The sequence below is a fragment of the Stenella coeruleoalba genome (genome assembly GCF_951394435.1).
Source record: "Stenella coeruleoalba genome assembly, chromosome: 16".
Taxonomy (NCBI): Eukaryota; Metazoa; Chordata; class Mammalia; order Artiodactyla; family Delphinidae; genus Stenella; species Stenella coeruleoalba.
The window spans coordinates 40,111,772-40,132,153 of NC_137162.1; the positions used below are offsets into that span (position 1 = coordinate 40,111,772).

Below are 20,382 nucleotides of genomic sequence, written 5' to 3' on the forward strand. Positions count from 1 at the left end.
TGCCTTCTCCTACGTAAGAAGATAAGATCAATACATATGAAAAATAGCAAGTGAAATCCTTTAGTATTGCATTAAATTCTAAATCATGAAGAAGGGTTTTCAGCATTTCAAAAAGAGAGCATTTGGAGCTGATGATGTAGCGAGGCCCTGAGAAGACACAGAACTTGAGCCAGGGCTTAGAGAATAGGTTGGGATTTAAATGAACAGATGCGAAAAGGCCATTTGGGGGAAAGGCCATTCCAGGAAAAGTTTACAACACAGAAGGCCACGTGTTTTCACAGGACACCAAAGCAAGTGGCCTGACTAGAGGTTGTGTGAGGGAGCAGTGAGAAATACTAGATAACCAACTGATAGGGTATAACTGTACTATATTCTTAAAGGAGATTAGACTTTAAGGCATTGGGCATTGGGGGGCATTAGGTCAAGAGAAGAATGCAAATAAACACAGACTCAGCTCTCAACTTCCACCCATGAAATAAAAGAATACACTATAAGGTGACTAGAAGGGCTCTTTTGAGGTGGCAGTGCTCCCAAAGATAAACATCATAATTTCTCTTCTGAATAAGGTAGTTTACTTTGTGCCAAGATGTATTCCTCGTCCCTGAAAATTTTATGTAAACACTTTCAAAGAGAGATCCCTTCCGTGAAGGGGAAGAACAGTCTCCTTGTGTATGTTAGTAATGTTGAAAATAGCCATGTCCTCTTAAATAAAATGAAATGATTTATCTTGCTTTCTAGAAATATAAAAAAGATGATTCTGAATGTTTCACTGTAGCTTATCAGCTGTATACATTTAATTTATTGCTAATTCATATTCTGTCCTTCATATTAACATCCCCCATTGCGCTGACATATACCATATATTAGGCTAAACACTGGGCTAAGAAATCAGGAGATTTTGTGGGCCAGATGGCTTGGTACTTAGCCCCAGCTTCAGTTAACTGCCTTGCAAATTCACAGTAAGAGTGGGGAGATCATCAATACCCCAAAAGTAACAAGCTAAACCAATGGGAACCACTGTCTGGTCATGGCTGCAATCTCAGATTCCACCTTCATGAACAAAGCAGTTTCAATGTTTAATGCGACTGTTTTTCGTAGATAAGTTAGCATAAGCAAAAAACCAGTAAACACATGTTGAACTGGCTTAACTACGTGTGAAGTACGAAATCTTGTGAAAATTTTGAAGTAGAAAAACAGAGAAAGAAGCTATACTTTTATTAATATCAGAAAGGGTGAAGTTTGAATATAGCATATATTAGGACATTAAGATCTGATTATAAGCCATTTGATTAAAAGTCTTCCAGTAACAGTTTAAAAAAATTATGAAGTTATTTATGTCTAACATCTCAAAAGTGTGATTAGAATGCAAAACCTCTCATAAATTAATCTGTTCACATCTCAGAAAGTTGAATTTTGCCATATACGATTCTCTCTAGATCATTTAAACTCATTTTAAATCTTCACTGTGTCAATAAATGAAAGAAGTTTAAGTGTCAGCTTACGATACTCAACTCCATCTATGTGAAGTTTTAAGTTATAAGTGTGCTTGTAAGTATTAGAATAAGTTGAATTATGTGAAATATTCAACAGTTAAACTATTTCATGTAGTATTTCTTTATATGAGTGAGATTATGCATAGAAATTAAATCTTAAGGGAAAGAAACTATTTGATTATGAAGGAAAACAATTTAAAGTGCATCATAGGTAATAAAATCAATTTTAATATCCCTACAAAATGAAATAGGGTTTATTTAACACAAGTACTGTAGGGAAGAGAAATGGTGTATTTAAATTTCACATTTCAGGAAACAATCTTGAATCAATGTAGGTAGCCTTTTGAGTCAAAATGTAGCAGTGCTAATTCCCTATTAAGGGAAATCACAAGCGCTCTTTCCTTTGCAAATGATTTCTATAAAATAGTCCAAACTTTTGTTCATGTTGTAATTGAAAACAGAAAAGTATGAAGTTCTTTTTCTTATCTGCCTCTGAACTAAAAGTTAAACGTCTTTTTAAAAAATTAAAATGAAAACTATTTTCTCTATGAAAATTGCTTCACATATTTTTAACTCAATTTGAATTTAAAGGTACAGATATTTCCTTATGTTTCTTATCACTAGCTGTAAAACTGAATTTTAGGTCCCAAGGCAAGTTACAGAGAAAATGGCGTTACATTTTGATAAGAAGTTGAGGTGACCCTGGGAAGGAAAACAAGGATGAAAAGCAGAGACTGTCTCCTGATTATCACTTGTGCAAATGGCAAGTGGGATTAAACGAAAAAGAGTAGATAAAATAAATTTTAAAAAGCTACTTTTTCTAGGTTCTTTGTTCTGAAATTGATATACCTCACCATTAATATAGATAACTTAGTGGCTATCTATGAAATAAATTTTACACATAAAGTCTTAACTATAAAATCGTACAACAGGGCCATGCCCCTGTGCTCATGGCTGAATAGTTTCCCAACTCTGACATCGCTATTCAACTCATGGTCCATCCTTTGCATTCTCTGTGTCATTTGGACATGCATCATGCAGACGGTGACAAGTTCCCTATGTTCCTCCCTGTGTATCCTATGGAACAAACCAGATGCCGTGGTTCCTTTTTAAGTTTTAGACATTGACTAGGGAAAAGAAATCTGTGATATTATTGTGTAATGAAGAGAGACAGGTAAATAATAGAACTGTGGATAACTAGTGAGAAAAGAGGTTTTAACAACAGATTGAAAACAGAAGTTTATAATTAAGATTATGGTTAATGTTTCCTGAACTTTATAGTACTATTACACAGAGAAAAGTAATTCTCACATAAGAATTCTTTTTTTTTGGTTAGGAAATGTTGAGGAGTACAGTCCAATACTACTTTGTAGAATAGAAGCTTTCTGTGCCCTTAAAAGATGTCACTTTCAGTAATGTAGTTAAGTCGGTTCTTCCTGAATACTTGGACACATTAGTATGTCATGTCCAAAAAAGTTATTTGCATTAGAGCAATAACACTGCTTTTTCTTTCTCTTTGAAAAAAAAACTTCCTTAAATTCAGACATTAATTTTTCCTGTTCCTTCTATTTCATTCGGGTGGTTGGAACAACTAATTTAAAACCAGATTTAATTATGAATTATAACAGGAAAATACTATTTATAAGTATCCATTTTAATTAGCATTCCCACATATCTTGGAAGTCATGGTAATAATGGTAATTCTTACATAGCACTTTTTAATTTTCAAAGCACTTTCACATACACTATCTGATTTGGTCTTACAATATCTGTGACTATAAAATAATGTGGTTTTATTCTCTAAGTGAGGAAAATGAGGCTCCAGATATTATGAACTTGGGTATGATTGTAGTTTGTACATTATTAAAATAATAAAAGACATTACCCAGCAAATATGTATTATTTTGACTAGATAAGTTTTAAGAACTGTGTGATAGTTATGTACATTTTGCTTAAAATGACCCATGATCCCACCTTTTTTTTGGACATGAGGACTTCTTTGAATTTAGGACTTTTAATAAATAGCAAATAGAGAAGTCATAAAAAAGAATAAAATTTTTTATAAAAATGTTAATAGTTTACAGAAACTAGAGTAAAAATGAAATATAGTTTTGATTAATTGGGGAACTTTTATTGAAGGGGTAAAGATAAGCAGAGAAAGAAAAACATTTCTGACATTTAGTTCCTTAAAATGTAAATTAAAAATATACCTATCTCACAATCAATAAAGACAAGAACTAAAAAATATAGATATACATATTTTCTGGCTTTTTCTTATTTTAAAATTCCTTAAAAGCTTTTTTGAGGTATAATCTACTTACCACAGAATTGTACAATCACCACCACAATCCAATTTTAGAACATTTCCATCACTTTAATAGAACCCTTGTGGCCCATTTGCAAATGCTCTCCATTCCTATCCTCAGCTCCAGCAACTACTAATTTACTCTCTCTCTAAAGATTAGCCTTTTGTACTGCATGTTTTCTTACACTAAAACTTTGTTTTACACTAAATATTTTTATTTTCTACATGTATAATTGTAAATTTAGTTCAATATGGATCTGAATACAAAGGTGTTTAATACACAGCAACTTCATGCCTTTTTTCTTTTTGAAGTTTATGGTGATTTTATGGCTCCTTTATTACCCTACTTCAGCTTTGTTACTGTACCCAACTGCTACTGAACAGAGCTGTTTAAGTTGTTTCCTGAACATGGAGTTTGAGGCCAGTATCTGATAGGTTGTGAAGCATTGTCTGGCAATAGGGGAGTATTGCAAAATGATGGAGACAGAACAACCTAGTGTTTATACATGTCTAGAGGGTCTAATAGTTGGCTTGCTGGTTTACTTGGTTGTTAAAGTTTTATTATGCGTCTTTTGCCTCTTTTGGTGAATCTGGTTGAGAACTGTAACCAGAGTAGAGAAAAGCATACTCCCACGGTTTGGCACAGTTTATCTTATAGAATAGGACCTATACATTTTTCTCAGTCTAGGGTTTTCTTTCTCTTTCTTTCCTTCCCTTCCTTCCTTTATTCCCTCCCTCCCCCGCCACCCCGCCTGCCTTCCTTCCTCCCTCCTTCTTTCCATCTTCACTTATAGAACTTTTCTTTTCACTATAGGCCTTGTCATGAATTCCGTAAATTACCTCAATTTGGATTAAATGTGAGCTACTTAAATTTTACAATACAGACCATGGCCATATTGTTCCTGGATTACTTAGAAATCTATTTCCTCCCTGTTTAAAGACAGCCCAAAATAAAGAAATGATTTTATGCCATCCCATGTAACATGGATTGCCTGATTAAATTGTGTGCTGGTTTGTTTAGAGAAAATATTTGCCATGCCTGTTTTGCTGTTGTCCAGCTATTACAATTAGGATGACTCTGCCTAGATTTCCTTATGCCTTGGAGTCTGTTTTAGTGCTCTTCTTGGGAAAGCTACTACTATTTCTATCCAGCGCATGTTCTTTGACAATTAGTAACACAGAAAATACAACAGTTAAGAAGCAGATCCCCTTTACGCGTTGGGCTTGAGAGAACAGAGCAAATAAAACCTCCACATCCCAGGAGAATATGCATGTGCTGTAAACTCAGGGTGATGCTTCCAGAGTGAATCATCATGCTTCCTTATGCCACCTTTGTGTTACTTGGGTAATTCCCCCTTTATCCTTTGGCCCAAGCTATTGCCACAGGTTTGTTGGGCTGTTTCCATAAGGTTAAATATAATGAACGTGCTTTCACAATGCATATTTATTATGTCAAATTTCAGGTTCATAGAATCTTCCGGCTGGAAGGAACCCTTAGATGTAATTTAGTTTGGCCCTTCATTTTCTGAGAGGTGGCCTGAGGCCCAGTAAGATTATATGACTAAACATAAACCTATTAGTGAAAGATCGAGGACTAGAACCCAGGTTTCCTGTGTAAGCTTTTCTTTTCTTTTCTTGAAATATAGTTGATGTACAAATATTATGTTAGTTTCAGGTGTACTACATAGTGATTTGATATTTGCCTACATTATGAAATGATCACCGAAGTTAAGCCTAGTAATCATCTGTCCCCATACAGTTATTACAATATTATTGACCATGTTCCTTATGCTGTATGTTACATCCCTCTGACTTATTTATTTTATAACTGGATGTTTGTACCTCTTCATCCCCTTCACCTATTTTACCACCCCCACTTACTTCCCCTCTGGCAACCATACATTTGTTTTCTGTGTCTATGAGTCTCTTTTCTTTTAGTTTTGTTTGTTTGGTTTGCTTTTAGATTCCACATATAAGTGAGTTCATATTGTATTTCTCTTTCTCTGTCTGACATTTCACTTAGCATACTACTCTCTAGATCCATCCATTTTGTTGCAAATGGCAAGATTTCATTTTTTTATGGCTGAGTAATATTTTATTTTATATAAAACACACACACCACATCTTCTTTATCCATTCGTCTATTGATGGGCACTTAGGTTGCTTCCATATCTTGGCTATTGTACATAATGCTGCTATGAACACTGGGATGTACATATCTTTTGGAATTAGTGTTTTGGGGTTTTTTGAGTAAATACCCAGAAGTGAAATTGCTGGATCATATGGCAGTTCTATTTTTAATTTTTTATAGGAACCTCCATACTCTTTCCACAGCAGCTATATATACCAATTTACAAGCCCACCAACAGTGCATGAGGGTTCCCTTTTCTCCACATCCTCACCAACATTTGTTATTTGTTGTATCTTTGATGATAGCCATTCTGAGAGGTGTGAGGTGGATTTTCATTGTGGTTTTGATTTGCATCTCCTTGATGATTAGTGATGTTGAGCATCTTTTCAAGTGTCTGTTGGCCATCTGTATGTCTTCTTTGGACAAATGTCTATTCAGTTCCTCTGCCTACTTTTTAATTAGATTGTTTGGGGTTTTTTTGATGTTGAGTTATATGGTTTCTTTGTATATTTTGGATATTAACTCCTTATTAATGTGATGTTTGCAAATATTTCTCCCATTCAATAGGCCAACTTTTTGTTTTGTTGATAGTTTCCTTCACTGTGCAACAGATTTTTGGTTTGGTATAGCCAATTTGTTTATTTTTGCTTTTGTTTCCATTCCCTGAGGAGACATATTGAGAAATATATTGCTAACACTGATGTCAAAGAGCCTACTCCCTATATTTTCTTCTAGGAGTTTTATAGTTCCAGGACTCATATTTAAGTCTTTAATCCATTTTGAGTTTATTTTTTGTACATGGTATGAGAAAGTTGTCAGTTTGATTATTTTGCATGTAGCTGTTTAGTTTTTTTCCAGAACCATTTATTGGAAAGCCTGTCTTTTCCCCAGTGTATATCCTTGCTTCCTTTGTTGTAGATCAATTGACCATATAAGTGTGGGTTCATTTCTGGGCATTCTATTCTGTTCCATTGATCTCTGTGTCTGTTTTTGGTGCCAGTACCTACTGTTTTGATTACTGTAGCTTTGCAGTATAGTTTGAAATCAGAGAGCATGATCCCCACCCCACCCCACCCCCACAAATTTGTTCTTCTTTCTCAAGATTGCCTTGGTTACTCAGGGTCTTTTTTGTTTCCATACAAATTTTAGTGTTGTTTGTTCTAGTTCTGTGAAAAATGCCTTTTGCTAGGGGTTGCATTGAACCTGTAGATTGCCTTGGGTAGTACGGTTATTTTAACAACACTGATTCTTCCAATTCATGAGCATGGAATAGCTTTCTAATTGTTTTTGTCATTTTCAATTTCTTTCATTAATGTCTTCTAGTTTTCAGGGTACAATTATTTACCTATTTGGTTAGATTTATTCCTAGGTATTCTTTCGATGCAGTTATAAATGGGATTGTTTTCCTAATTTATCTTTCTGATAGTTCTGATATCTGAACTATCAGACAGTGTATAGAAATCCAACAGATTCCTGTATATTAATTTTGTATTGTGAAACTTTACCAAATTCATTTATAAGTTTTAATAGTTTTTTGGTGATGTCTTTAGGATTTTCTATATATAATATCATCTCATCTGCAAACAATGACAGTTTTACTGCTTCTTTCCCATTTGGATTCCTTTTATTTCTTTTTCTTGCCTGATTGCTGTAGCTAGGACTTTCAGTACTATGTTTAATAAAAGTGGTGAGAGTGGGCATCCTTGTCTTATTCTTAACCTTAAAGAAAATGCTTTTAGCATCTCACTGTTGGATATGATGTTGGCTGTCACTATGTCATGTATGGCCTTTATTATATTGTGGTATTCTTCCACTATTCCCACTTTGCTGAGTTTTCATTATAAATCAATGTTGAATTTTGTCACAAGATTTTTTTGCGCCTATTGAGATGATATTTTTCAATTTTTTAATGCGGAGTATCATATTGATTGACTTGCAGACATTAACCATCCTTGCATTCTTGGGATCAATCCCATTTGATAATGGTTTATGATCATTTTAATGTATTGCTGAGTTTGGTTTGCTAATATTTTTGTTGAGGGTTTTTGCATCTATATTCACCAGTGATATCTGGCCTGTAATTTTCTTTTATTGTGGTATCTTTTTCTGGTTTTGGTATCAGGGTGATGGTGGCCTGGTAGAATGAGTTCCAAAACATTTTTTTCCTCTTTAATTTTCGGCAGTAGTTTGAAAAATATAGGTATTAAGTCTTATTCAAATGTCTTCTAGAATTCACCTCTAAAGCCGTCTGGTCCTGGACTCATGTTTGTTGGGAGTTATTTTTTATTATAATATTATTATTACTACTACTACTATTATTATTATTGATTCAGTTTCATTACTGGTATTGTTTGATCATATTTTCTATTTCTTCCTGATTCAGTTTGGGGATATTGTATCTTTCTAGGGATTTATCCATTTCTACTAGGTTGTCCATTTTATTACCATATAATTGTTCATAGTAATTTCTTATGATCCTTTGTGTTTCTGTAGTGTTGATTGTAACTTCTCCTCTTTAATTTCTGATTTTATTTTTGGGTTCTCTTTTTAATTTGATAAGTCTTGCTAACAGTTTATGTTTTAAAAGAACCAGCTCTTAGTTTCATTGAGAGTTTTTTTTTTTTGTCTCTATTTTATTTATTTCTGCTCTCATATGTATTTTTTTTTCCTCTACTAACTTTTGGATTTGTTTGTTTTTCTAGTTCCTTTCAGTATAAGGTTACATGTTTTTATTTGATATTTTTCTTGTTTCCTGAGGTAGGCTTGTATGACTTTAAACTTTACCCTAGAAGTGCTTTTATGCATCCCATAGATTTTGGATTGTTGTTTTTCCATTCTTATTTGTTTCCAGGTATTTTTTTGATTTCCTTTTTAATTTCTTTAGGGACCCAATGGTTGTTTAGTAGCATGTTTTTTAGACTCCACATGTTTGTGTTTCTTGCAGTTATTTTCTTTCAGATAACTTATAGTTTCACACCATTGTGGTTAGAAAAGATGCTTGATATGATTTCAGTCTTCTTAAATTTATTGAGACTTCTTAAATTTATTGAGACTAGCATGTAATCTGTCCTGGATATTTGTTCCATGTGCACTTGAAAAGAACATGTATTTTGCTGTTTTTGGAAGAAATGTTGTATATATTAAGTCCATATGATTTAATATGTCATTTAAGGCCAGTGTTTCCTTACTGATTTTCTGTCTGATCTGTCCATTGATATATTGGGTGTTAAATTTCCCTTCTGTTATTGTATTACTGTCAATTTCTCCCTTTATAGCTGTTAATATTTGCTTAATGTATTTAGGTGCTCCTAAGTTGGGTGTACATATATTTGCAGTTGTTGTATCTTCTTTTTGGCTTGATCCCTTGATCATTACATAATGCCCTTCTTTGTCTCTTGTTATAGTCTTTGTTTTAAAGTATATTTTGTCTGATATTAAGTATTGCTACCCTGGCTTTCTTTTCATTTGCATTTGTATGGAATATCTTTTTCAATCCACTCCCTTTCATTCTGTGTGTGTCTTTAGATCTGAAGTGAGTCTTTTGTAGGCAGCATATAAATGGATCTTGGTTTTGTATCCATTCAGCTATTCTATGCCTTTTGATTGGAGCATTTAGTCCATTTATATGTAATGTAATTATTGATAGGTATGTACTTACTGTCATTTTGTTAATTGTTTTCTGGTTCTTTTTGTAGTTCTTTTTTGTTCCTCTCTTCTTCTTTTGCTCTTTTTCCTTGTGATTTGATGAGAATCTTTACTGTTATGTTTGGATTTTTTTTCTCTCTTTTTGTGTGTTTATCTATTACAGGTTTTTGCTTTGTGGCTCCCATGAGGTTCATATATAACAACATATATATTATTATAGTAATATTTTACATTGATGAGCTCAAGGTCAAACACATTCTAACAACTCTACATTTTTACTTCCCCTCTCCTGTTTAATTTTTTTGACATCATGTTTTTTATCTTTTTTGTGTGTATCCCTTAACTACTTACTGTGAATATAGATAATTTTACTACTTTTGTCTTTTAACCTTCCTGCTAACTTTGTAAGTAGTTGATCTATTGCCTTTACCAGTGAGATTTTTTCTTTTTATAATTGTTATATTTCTAATTATGGCCTTTACTGCCTAGAGAAGTTCCTTTAACATTTCTTGTAAAGCTGGTTTTTGTGGTGCTGAACTCTTAGGTTTTGCTTGTCTGTAAAACTCTTTACCTCTTTCAAATCTGAATGATAACCTTGCTGGGTAGAGTATTCCTGGTTGTAGGTTTTTTTTCCTTTCATCACTTTAAATATATTGTGCCACTCCCTTTTAGACTGCAAAGTTTCTGCTCAAAAGTCAGCTGATACCTTATGGGATTTCTCTTGTACATAACTATTTTCTTTTTTCTTGATGCTTTTAAGATTCTCTCTTTATCTTTAGTTTTTGCTATTTTAACTATAATGTGTCTTGGTGTGGACCTCTTTGGGTGGATCTTGTTTGGGACTCTGTGCTTTCTGAACCTGGATGTGTTTCCTTCCCTAAGTTGGGGATATTTTTGACTATTATCTCTTCAAGTAAGTCCTCTGTCCCTTTCTCTCTTCTGCTTTTGGGACTCCTATAATGTGAATGTTAGTACACTCAATGTTGTCTCAGAGGCCTCAAACTATCCTTATTTTTTTTTAATCCTTTTTTTCATTTTTCTGTTCAGCTTGGGTGATTTCCATTACTCTGTCTTTTAGATCACTTATCCATTCCTCTGTATCATCTAATCTACTTTTGATTCTTTCTAGTGTATTTTTCATTCCACTTAATGTGTTCTTCAGCTGTTTTGTTCTCTTTATATCTTCTAACTCTTTGTTGAAATTCTCTGTTTAGTCATTCTTCTCCCAAGCTCAGTGGGCATTTTTATGAACATTATCTTGAACTCTTTACTGGGTAGAGTGCTTATCTGCACTTCATTTAGTTCTTTTTCTCAGGTTTTGTCTTGTTCCTTTGGTCAGAACATATCCCTCTTTCTCCTTATTTTGCCTAAGTCTCTGGTTTTATTTCTGTGTATTAGGTATGTTGATTATATTTTCTGATCTTGAAGAAGTGTCCTTATGTGGGAGATAGCCTATGTGTCCCAGCAGTACACTCCCCTCTGGTTAGCAGAGCTGTATGCTCTAGGGGAGGCCCCTCTGTGGGCCACTTGCACACTTCTGTTGTTGTAGGGCTGACTACTGTGGGTGCGCTGGTAAGCAGGCTTGCCCCACCCAGGCCAGTTGGCTCCAAGGCTGTACGTCATGCAGTGGCTGCAGGCCCCACTGGAGGGTAGGCTTCCTGCATAGCTGGTGCTAGTCCCACTGGTAGTGGGGCTGAGTCCCCACACAGCAGTATGCATGACCTGGGCCAGAGAGGCAGGGTGCATCTTGGGGCAGGTGCCAGCCTGGGTCTGATGCCGAGTACCCAGCACTATCAGGATAGACAGAGGATTCCAAAGTTGCACTTGCCAGCGCCTGTGTCCACATGGTAGAATGAGCCCCCTAAAATGGCTGCTGCCAGTGTCTTCATCACCAAGGGTGCTCCTACTTGCCCCCTGCCTCTCCAGAGGCTCCCTAAGATTAGTAAGTGGGTCTGATCCAGGGTCCTTTCAAACTACCGGGACTTGGAGTGTGTGAGATTTTGTGCACGCCCTTTAAGAGTGAAGTCTCTGTTTCCTAAAGCCCTCCTGCTCTCCCAAACACAAACCTCACTGGTTTTCAAAGCCAGACGTTATAGGGGCTCATATTGCAGGTGTAGGACTCACAGGCCAGGGAGTCCAATATGGGACCTGGACCCCTCGCTCCTTGGAGAGGACTTCTATGATTGTGATATTCCTCCTATTTGTGAGTTGCTGACCCAAGGGTGTGGGTCCTGACAATACTGTGTTTTTGTCCCCCCCTCCTGTCTCATGGTAGTTCCTTCTTTATGTTTTCAGTTGTAGAAAATCTTTTCTGCTAGCCTTCAGGTCGTTCTCATAGATGGTACCTCTGTAAGTAGTTATAATTTTGGTGTGTCTGTTAGAGGATGTGAGTTCAGGGTCTTCCTACTCTGCCATCTTGGCCACCTCCTCCTGTATAAGCTTTTCTAAGCTCACTTCATCATCTTTGTTCTATAGTATTAGCTTACCTAAGTGAGTCATCCTTTCTCGTTGTGCATGGAAATGTAATTTGAACTAGTTTACAAAGGAATTTTGCATAATAATAGGCCAAGTGATATTGACAGTTCAAACCTTATATTTAATAAAACATTTTAATTACAGTATAGTTCAGAAATTCATTTTCTTCCAAAATAATGAAAAGATATCTGCAGTGCAAAATAAACTATGAACTGTTAATAACAAGTTAAATAGATGAATGGACAAACAGATTCTAAGGACCAGCTCCCAGTCATTGTCACTGAGCTAGTTTTAACCTTGCTCTGATCATAACCCTCCTTCCTCGCAAGAGCGAAGAATTAGGTCCAACAGGAGACAAGCCTTTATAAAGCAAGTACCTGCCCCAGATAAAAGAAAGCATGTATTTAAATACAGCCAGCAATTGTGTCTTCAAAGCTCTTTATAATGCTGGTGGCATTGCCTCTCACCTTCAGGTCAGTATTATTTGGGCACCAGCTAGAACCTGATAGTTAAGAACGTGTCAAAATCTTTGTCAAAAATTCCCACATTAAGATTCACTTTGCTCAAGGATACATTCCTTCAAATGGCAACACAGTGATTCACACTGAAGTACTGTAAATGAAACTTTTTCCAATTTTAATTTCTGATATAGCACATAGCATTACTTGTAAAACATAGAATATATTGAGTATTAGCATTTTCTCATTCATGTCTCCTTTCTAGAAACCTTGAGAGTGAAACCAGTATGGTACAAGGGCCAGCAATCTTTTAGATGTAGCTTCTCAAACCTCTACTATTCCCTTGGTAGAACTGAAGTGGATGGGGTGGGAATAGGAATGGGTACAAAGTGGCATTCATCCTGTGGTGGATCATATTCTGAGAAAATTGCTTTGGCCTGAAGAGACCATTAAACTAAGAAGCACAAAAGAATAAAGGCAACTAACTGAATGTGTTCTCTGTTCCAGACACTGTGTTTGATATATAGGCCCTTTTATTTCATGTTCACAGGTAACCTAAGAGAATTATCCACATATTACAGATGAGGAAACAAAGAGTTTCAGAAATTTGTCCAAGATCACAATCAAAAAAAAAAAGGTTGAGATTTAAACAAAGGTAGTCAAATTTCAAAGCTCACCTTCTCAACCAGTGCATTAGCCTGTACATCTACATGGGGTTAGGATAGTCTGCAAAGACAAACCTGGGAATCATGCCTAACCACCCAGGCTGGGAAGGATTCCTGAGCAAGAAGAAGAAATGTATTCCTTTCCCCTTCTTTTGCCTTCCTCTGTTCACACTCAGCATCTATGTCATATCTCTAGCTGGCCTGCTACAAAATCATCATCTCCTCAAACTGGCACAAGTGGACTTGGTATAATTAATTTGACCAACAGGACAAATAAAAAGCACACTAAATTTCACCGTAAAATTTTTCATGTATTAGTTTTGTGAAAACACTTTCATAATAAAGCATAATAGCTTAGGCTCTTGAAATACAAATTGCTGTAACTTACACTGAGAGTTTATATTGAAAGAAAAAATTATGGCACGTACTTTAAGGAGATGAATAGTGTGGCTCAGCCCGAACTTGAATAGGTTGCTATCCTATACAGAACTTCTCAAGGTCTTTGCATACATGGAATTCTAATAGAGTGGTTTCCACTGAACCAGATCCTTTGAGAGAGTCAGACAATAATAAATAGCTATTCTGATTTAAAAGAGACTTAAAATTTTTTTTTCCATGACCAGAGTCATTATTTTTACTTACCATAAAAGTGAGATATGCTAATTGTATAAAAATTGAGCGATTCAAAAAAGTTAAAAAGAGCTAAATCAACTAAAAATCTCCCTAAGAGAAAACCATTGTTAACATATCAGTGAACACATTTCTTTTTGTCTCTTCATAAATTTATTTTGTATTTAGATGTAGATGGATAACTGTCCCCAAGACCCAGATGATATTTTCCTAGAGATGATGTTACTAATATAGTAGGCTTTTGGGGAATAATATCACATTTTAGTCATTCAAGGAAAAGCAAGGTTAAGAAAACATCTTGTAAATATAACGACTGAAAATTCAGAGCTGTATCACATAGTTATTTGTCATGTATACTTCCTGTGAAGCATCAGCATTTAGAAATCTTTTCTTCCTTTTTTATGAATAATGGCAGTTTTGGAAAGAAGAAAAAGAGCAAATGCTACATACTTGTCATTTATAGCTTCCCTTGTTTTTATCCTGCTAACCTCAGAGATACACAGTACGGAGCTGAGATACCAGCTCTCTTTGTGGCTTTGCCAGTGATAAGTCATCATGGCTTATTTCATCCTTTCTTTGATTCCTTTAGTCAACAAACATTTAATGAGCATTTATCCTTTGTCAGGCACAGTGGACAAAAAAATCCCCAGTCTTGGGTTGCTTACAGACTGGTGAAAAGAGACGGATACTAAACAAGTAATCAGAATAAACATTTGGTGCATTCGCTTGTGATAAGAGCTATAGAGAACACTGAAAAAGGGAAGGGAGAAGTAGGTGATTACTCTTTTATGCAGACTGGTGTGAGGAGAGACTTTCTGATTAGGAAACATTTGAGCAGAGAATTTAGGGAACTGAGAGGGCAAGCCCTGAGGATAACTGTGAGACAATATTCAGGCAGAAGAACAGCATGTGCAAATGGCCTGAAGCAAGAGCTTGCTGTTATGCTCAAGGAGCAGCAAGATGGCCAGTGTGACCCGAGCACAGTGAGCAAGGAGGAAGTGAGGCTTACAGGGAATGGGGGTTCAGATAATGTAGGGCCTTGTCGGACTGTGTGACAGCTTTGTCTTTACCATGAGTGAGACGGGAAGCCACTGCAGTGTTTTGAACAGAGAAGTGACATGATCTGGCCTTGTTTTCAAGACAACATTTGATCTACCCAAGGTACACGTAGAGAGACCATCACTGAATGCCCATGCGGTGGCACTTTCTCATTTAAGGTCCCAATAACTCCATACGGTAGGTGGCGTTATCCTCAGCAAGAACTGGGCCTCAGAGCAGTTACTCAACTGCCTAAGAGGACTGAGAGAGGCCTTAAGTGGAGTCAGGATTTAAGTCCAGACCTGTTACCCTAAAGCCAGGGTTCTTTCCTCCTAACCTGTGCACCAGTTAAAATGTGTGTTACCATCTCTAAAGAGCATAATTTGTACATTAGGTGTGTGATCTACTCTTCAGTCATTTACCTGGGTCAGACTCTAAAGAGGGAATACGATCTGATTTCTTCTCCTCTGAGTGTTAGTACTCTGACACAGCTCATTTTTCATGTCATCTTTCTTATCCAGATTTCTTTTAGAAGTGGGTTTTCACATTTTTGTATTTTACTATGAACTATAGCTGAATTCATTTGTATCACACTAATCTGTCATCTCAAAGAGTTTCACAAATGGAGTAGAGGGCCTTTAGCTGGTTAAGGCATTTTCAAATATCCATTTTCCCCTCTAACCTGTCATATAGATTCTCAGATGCTGGCAGCAAACTGAGGCCTATTTATTTGAAGTGTCCTCGTGTTTCTTCCAAAGAGCTTGCCACATTAATGTTCTCTCAATGGAATTCAGTCTGTCCATGTGTACATGAGCAATACACTTAAGACCTTCACTATCCCTGCAGCTAAAGTAAACAGTTCACAACTAAAGAGGGGACAGCCACACTTCAGCTGAAAAGCAGGAACAGCTTATCATGTTATTTCTCCAAGGCTTTCATTAGTTCAGAAAAACATGGGCTGTTTGGTATTATCTTGAGAATTCTGTGGTTTGAGAACACTCAATGGTAACGCTTTTATATTGCCATTAAGTGATTAGCTCAGTTATCTCTCTTCTTTTCCTTGCAAGTCACCTTGTTGAAATATTGTGTAAAACAGTGAACACAGACCAGCAGCCTGTCTGAGGAACGTCATCTGGAGGACCCAAGCTCTCTCCAGAGCCACCGAGAGCCATGTGGGGCTGTAACAGAGGCTTGGAAGCATTGGGGACATCAAGGTTCAGCTTAGGTCTCCCAGTTAGTATAACTAAGGAGTAAGGTTTAAGGTCAGACAAGATTAAAGCCATCATGCCTATTTGAGAGGAAAAGAAAAGTAGTTTCCAAAGTCTTTAGAAAGAAATCTTGTTACTATCTTTTTTTTTTAATGGAAGGGAAAGACTGTGAGATAAAAAGAAGAAATAACAGTACACAAATTTTCAGTCTCAGCAGAGACAAGGGTCTATCACCGAATTAAATAACTCTAGAAATGTTTGTGGACGAGGACTAAAAAGAGGAAAAGCATATAGGACCGTATGGTCCTACTTTTTCCACACTCGAAGTAAAACTGGAGAAGGAATTCGTTTTTATTTTTACTTTTCTGACTGAAGGAGAAAAACTGTAAAGTATACTCAAACACATTATCTGAAATGAAATGAAATAATACAATGAGAATCAAATACACTTTCCCTCTTCTAATCCCAGTGGGCACAAAACTAATTGGCAATCCAGTTAGTGAAGATGCATCAGTTCCAGTGGAATGAGATTGGGCAACAGCTGTGAGCCCTGGATTTCAAACCCAGCTCCAGCAAGGCTTTACTGTGATACAGGTGGTGTTTGGGGTGTCATTTCAGTGCTCCATGCACCTGTTAATTTGGGGCTAAGAATGCATTCTGTTATATTAACTCTGTGGGTTTTTTTTTTCCTCACTTACTCCCTTCTGGCTTTCTTTAAGGTCCAACTGAAAAGTGAAGAATCCAAAACCTTTGCAATGAAAATTCTCAAGAAACGCCACATCGTGGATACGAGACAGCAGGAGCACATCCGCTCGGAGAAGCAGATCATGCAGGGGGCTCATTCCGATTTCATAGTGAGGTAAAGACCCTGTCCCAGGGCTCAAGTCCCCAACTCCAAGTGGAAAAGCAACCACATTTGCACTCACTGTTACACATCTGATTCACACAAAGAAACATAATTTTTAATCTGATTTTAAAAAAGTTTTTACTAAATAAAAAAACACTAGGGCTTCCCTGGTGGCTCAGTGGTTGAGAGTCCGCCTGCCGATGCAGAGGACACGGGTTCGTGCCCCGGTCCGGGAGGATCCCACATGCCGCGGAGCGGCTGGGCCCGTGAACCATGGCCGCTGAGCCTGCGCGTCCGGAGCCTGTGCTCCGCAACGGGAGGGGCCCCAACAGTGAGAGGCCCGAGTACCGGAAAAAAAAAAAAAAAAAAAAAAAACACTAAAATTTTGATTCTTTTTTTTTTTTTTTTTTAATGAGAATCAGATTCTGTGAAAAGAACATGTTTTTCCCAAAGGAGATATCAGAGTTCTTAATGTTCCATTTTTATCCTGTTATTCCAAGAACTCTGCATAGACCTCTGGTGCATGAAAGACAAAATACCAAAAATCAAACTATTTTACCTTGAATATTCTTTATTTGCATATTTTCTGAAGTTGTTAAAAAATGAAATGACTATCCCATCTCGGTATTTTGAGAGCACTGATAAGACAATGGTTTTTTTTTTAATACGCAGAAGCTTTTCTAGTTAATTTGCCAGCGGCACTTGACGAAAACAGGGTATCACATGAATTTAAGTGAACAGTGCATAAATGTCATACACATCTATATTTTAAAGTGTCACCTACTGAATATCCATGCACACTGCATGTTTATGACCACTAAATATCGCTCAAGAGGCCACACTTGAAACGTTAGCCAAATTGGAATTAGAGGAACCCCAGGAAGCCCTCTTGGTTCATAATCATTTGGATTAATCCATTTCAAAGGAGAGACTACCCCCTACAGTGTGAAAATCTTAGTCATGAGCCATCGCTTCCTTTTTCCTCTTTGTGAATTTAGATCTTTCTCATTCTTTTAATAAGATTTCAAGCTTGGTAAATCAACAGCAAGACTGTAATCCGGGCACCGAAAACATTTACATGCTTTTAAAAGACAGTAACGTTTATAATCTTTGTTTTCTTGTTTGCAAATCACAGATTATACAGAACATTTAAGGACAGCAAATATTTGTATATGTTGATGGAAGCTTGCCTAGGTGGAGAGCTCTGGACCATTCTCAGGGATCGGTAAGAGTTTTACGAAATTTCTATCATGTCTTTGAAAATGTAGTTGACTGTGATGGTTTGTAAGAAGAGTCAATTTTTATAAAGTATAGAAGTCATATTTACATATGCTTGTATTTCAAAATGTAAGTATGCGTCACAACCCACTATCTACATGTGATTGACTGTAAATAGGAAACTCACTCTGTTTCAGATTTGTAACCAATGATATAGGATTAGTCCACCATAAAAATGGTACCTGTCAAGGTACAGGCAGAGGCTTTAGTTTAACTTGAATATCACAATCAGACAACTATACACCTAGAATTCACTTCATTGCTGTTAACAATGAAGAGAATTAAAGTTATTTTATAGTCGCAATCTAGATTAACTGTCAGTTGGATTGTTCCACTCATTCTCCAGACGGGCTATCTTTCCTAACACTGGGAATTTTTTCCAAAGTAACTTTTCCCTCTACCTTTACATTGCTCTTTGGTTTCAAAATTAACAGAAGTTTCCAACCATCCCTTTCAGGACTTACCTGGTCTTGGGAAGAAAAAGAACCCACTTAACACTCCTCTTTGCCCTTTCAGGGCAAGTAAAGTTGGTCTCTTTAGCGCTTATTTGGTTTTTTTTTTTATTATTCAAAATTAATTTTCTGTTTCCTATTTATGTATAGCAAACTATCATTTAAAAAAAGTATTCTACCAACCCTAAATGTTTACTTAAAGGAAAACTACAATTTTCTGTGAATGACCTAATAACATTCAAAAGGCATATTTGTTCCTTTGAATATTCACCTTTAGACATCTTTTTCTTTTCTTATTTGTTACAATCTCACCCCACAGGCTCTCCTTCATCAGGTAACATCTTTCAGACTCAGCTATAGACAGCCCTAATGTCCCCAGAAAGCCATGTTATTTTTTGACAGTATATTATTTTGTAGATATCCCAGAATAGAACTAGTTCTTTATAAACTATTGCTTTGAAGTCTCATTCCTAATTGTATCCTTATGGTACCTTCATATCTTTGTACCCGCTGCCCTTTCAGGTCTTTTATTCCCACTGCCTTACTTGTATATGACAAATGGGTTTCTTTTTACCTTATTGTGTCCTATTACGTTAATGGTTTTTTTCTTAAATTCAAGGTAAATATGCCTGTAAGGGAATGTATCATTTTGGCACTAGGGGACAGGGTTAACATCTGTACTGAGCCATTATATCATACTGTATTACTATATTACTGTTAATTAATTTTTGGGTACAGATTATACGCCAGGCATTGTGGTAGAGGCCCGGGATAAAATGATAAATAAAACAGTTGTGGTCCCATGCCTCATACAGGATGTAGCAGAAAGTTAATATTCTGATTTGTGAGTTAATATCTGGTTTATCCTAATGTGCTTCTACTATATTATTTTTGATCTGACCTTCCAATACACTGATTTATTTGAAATCTCTTCCCTACTTTGTTCTAATTAGAAGAGGAGATTTACTGGTAGAAGTAAACATTAAAGCAATAATAAGCCACTTAGGGAAAGGAACAGCGATTTTAAACTTCTATTAACTTCTTTAACAAGACACCAACAATAATAAAATTTTTTAAATAGCTTTAAAAATAATAATAAAAGTTAACCTAAAGTCCACTCAAACATGCATAGACATCAATATTCAACTTATTTTTTGCAAGGAAACTGTTTCATATTTCTCCTTAGTTAACTTGATTTTGCATTTTTGGGGGTACATAAATGCTAGCCAAGGCTTACAAGTGAGATGTATTTGGATTTGTCGGGGTAGCAAAGGAATGCTATCAAGAAGCAGCTTGTCTTGGGAGGAGTGGATGGAGGGAGAAGATCAGTGATGGTCCTTTTTCTACCTCCACCAGACTGCTTACTGACCCTTTCTTTTGTCTTCCCTTTTATCTTCCTTGGATTTGGGGTACACAGTTGCTGAGTCCCCCCAGTGTACTAAATATTCATTAAGGAGGCATGATCCAGAGAAATAGCAGCTACCTGATCCTTCCTAAAGATTCAGAGGGGCTGAAGCCTCGACATGGAAAGCAATGAAGCTGTCGTATATAAAATCATCTCGGACTCATTGTCCCCTGCCAGCTTTCTTTTTTAGATATTCAATATGTATGTAGCCTTACTGCTTTTATTCCAAGAGACTTTTTTTTTTCCTACGTAAGAAATTGCTAAAGGGAAAGCATAGTTTTGGATATCCAGGCTCCAATTAATACTGTCACAGACTAGCTTCCTCATTGCTTGTTTAAACTGGGGCTGAGAA

General features: G+C 36.2%; 1 protein-coding gene across 9 annotated transcripts in view; it reads left to right on the forward strand.

Moving 5' to 3' along the window:
• The window catches only part of PRKG1 (protein kinase cGMP-dependent 1), a 1,402,246-nt gene that overhangs the window by 1,362,110 nt on the left and 19,754 nt on the right, over positions 1 to 20,382 (forward strand). For all 9 annotated transcript variants that reach the window (XM_079899910.1, XM_079899911.1, XM_079899912.1 and 6 more), the window contains 2 exons: positions 16,768 to 16,907; positions 18,031 to 18,120. In XM_079899910.1, coding sequence (XP_079756036.1) covers positions 16,768 to 16,907; positions 18,031 to 18,120 — 230 coding nt within the window. The remainder of the gene's footprint in view (positions 1 to 16,767; positions 16,908 to 18,030; positions 18,121 to 20,382) is intronic.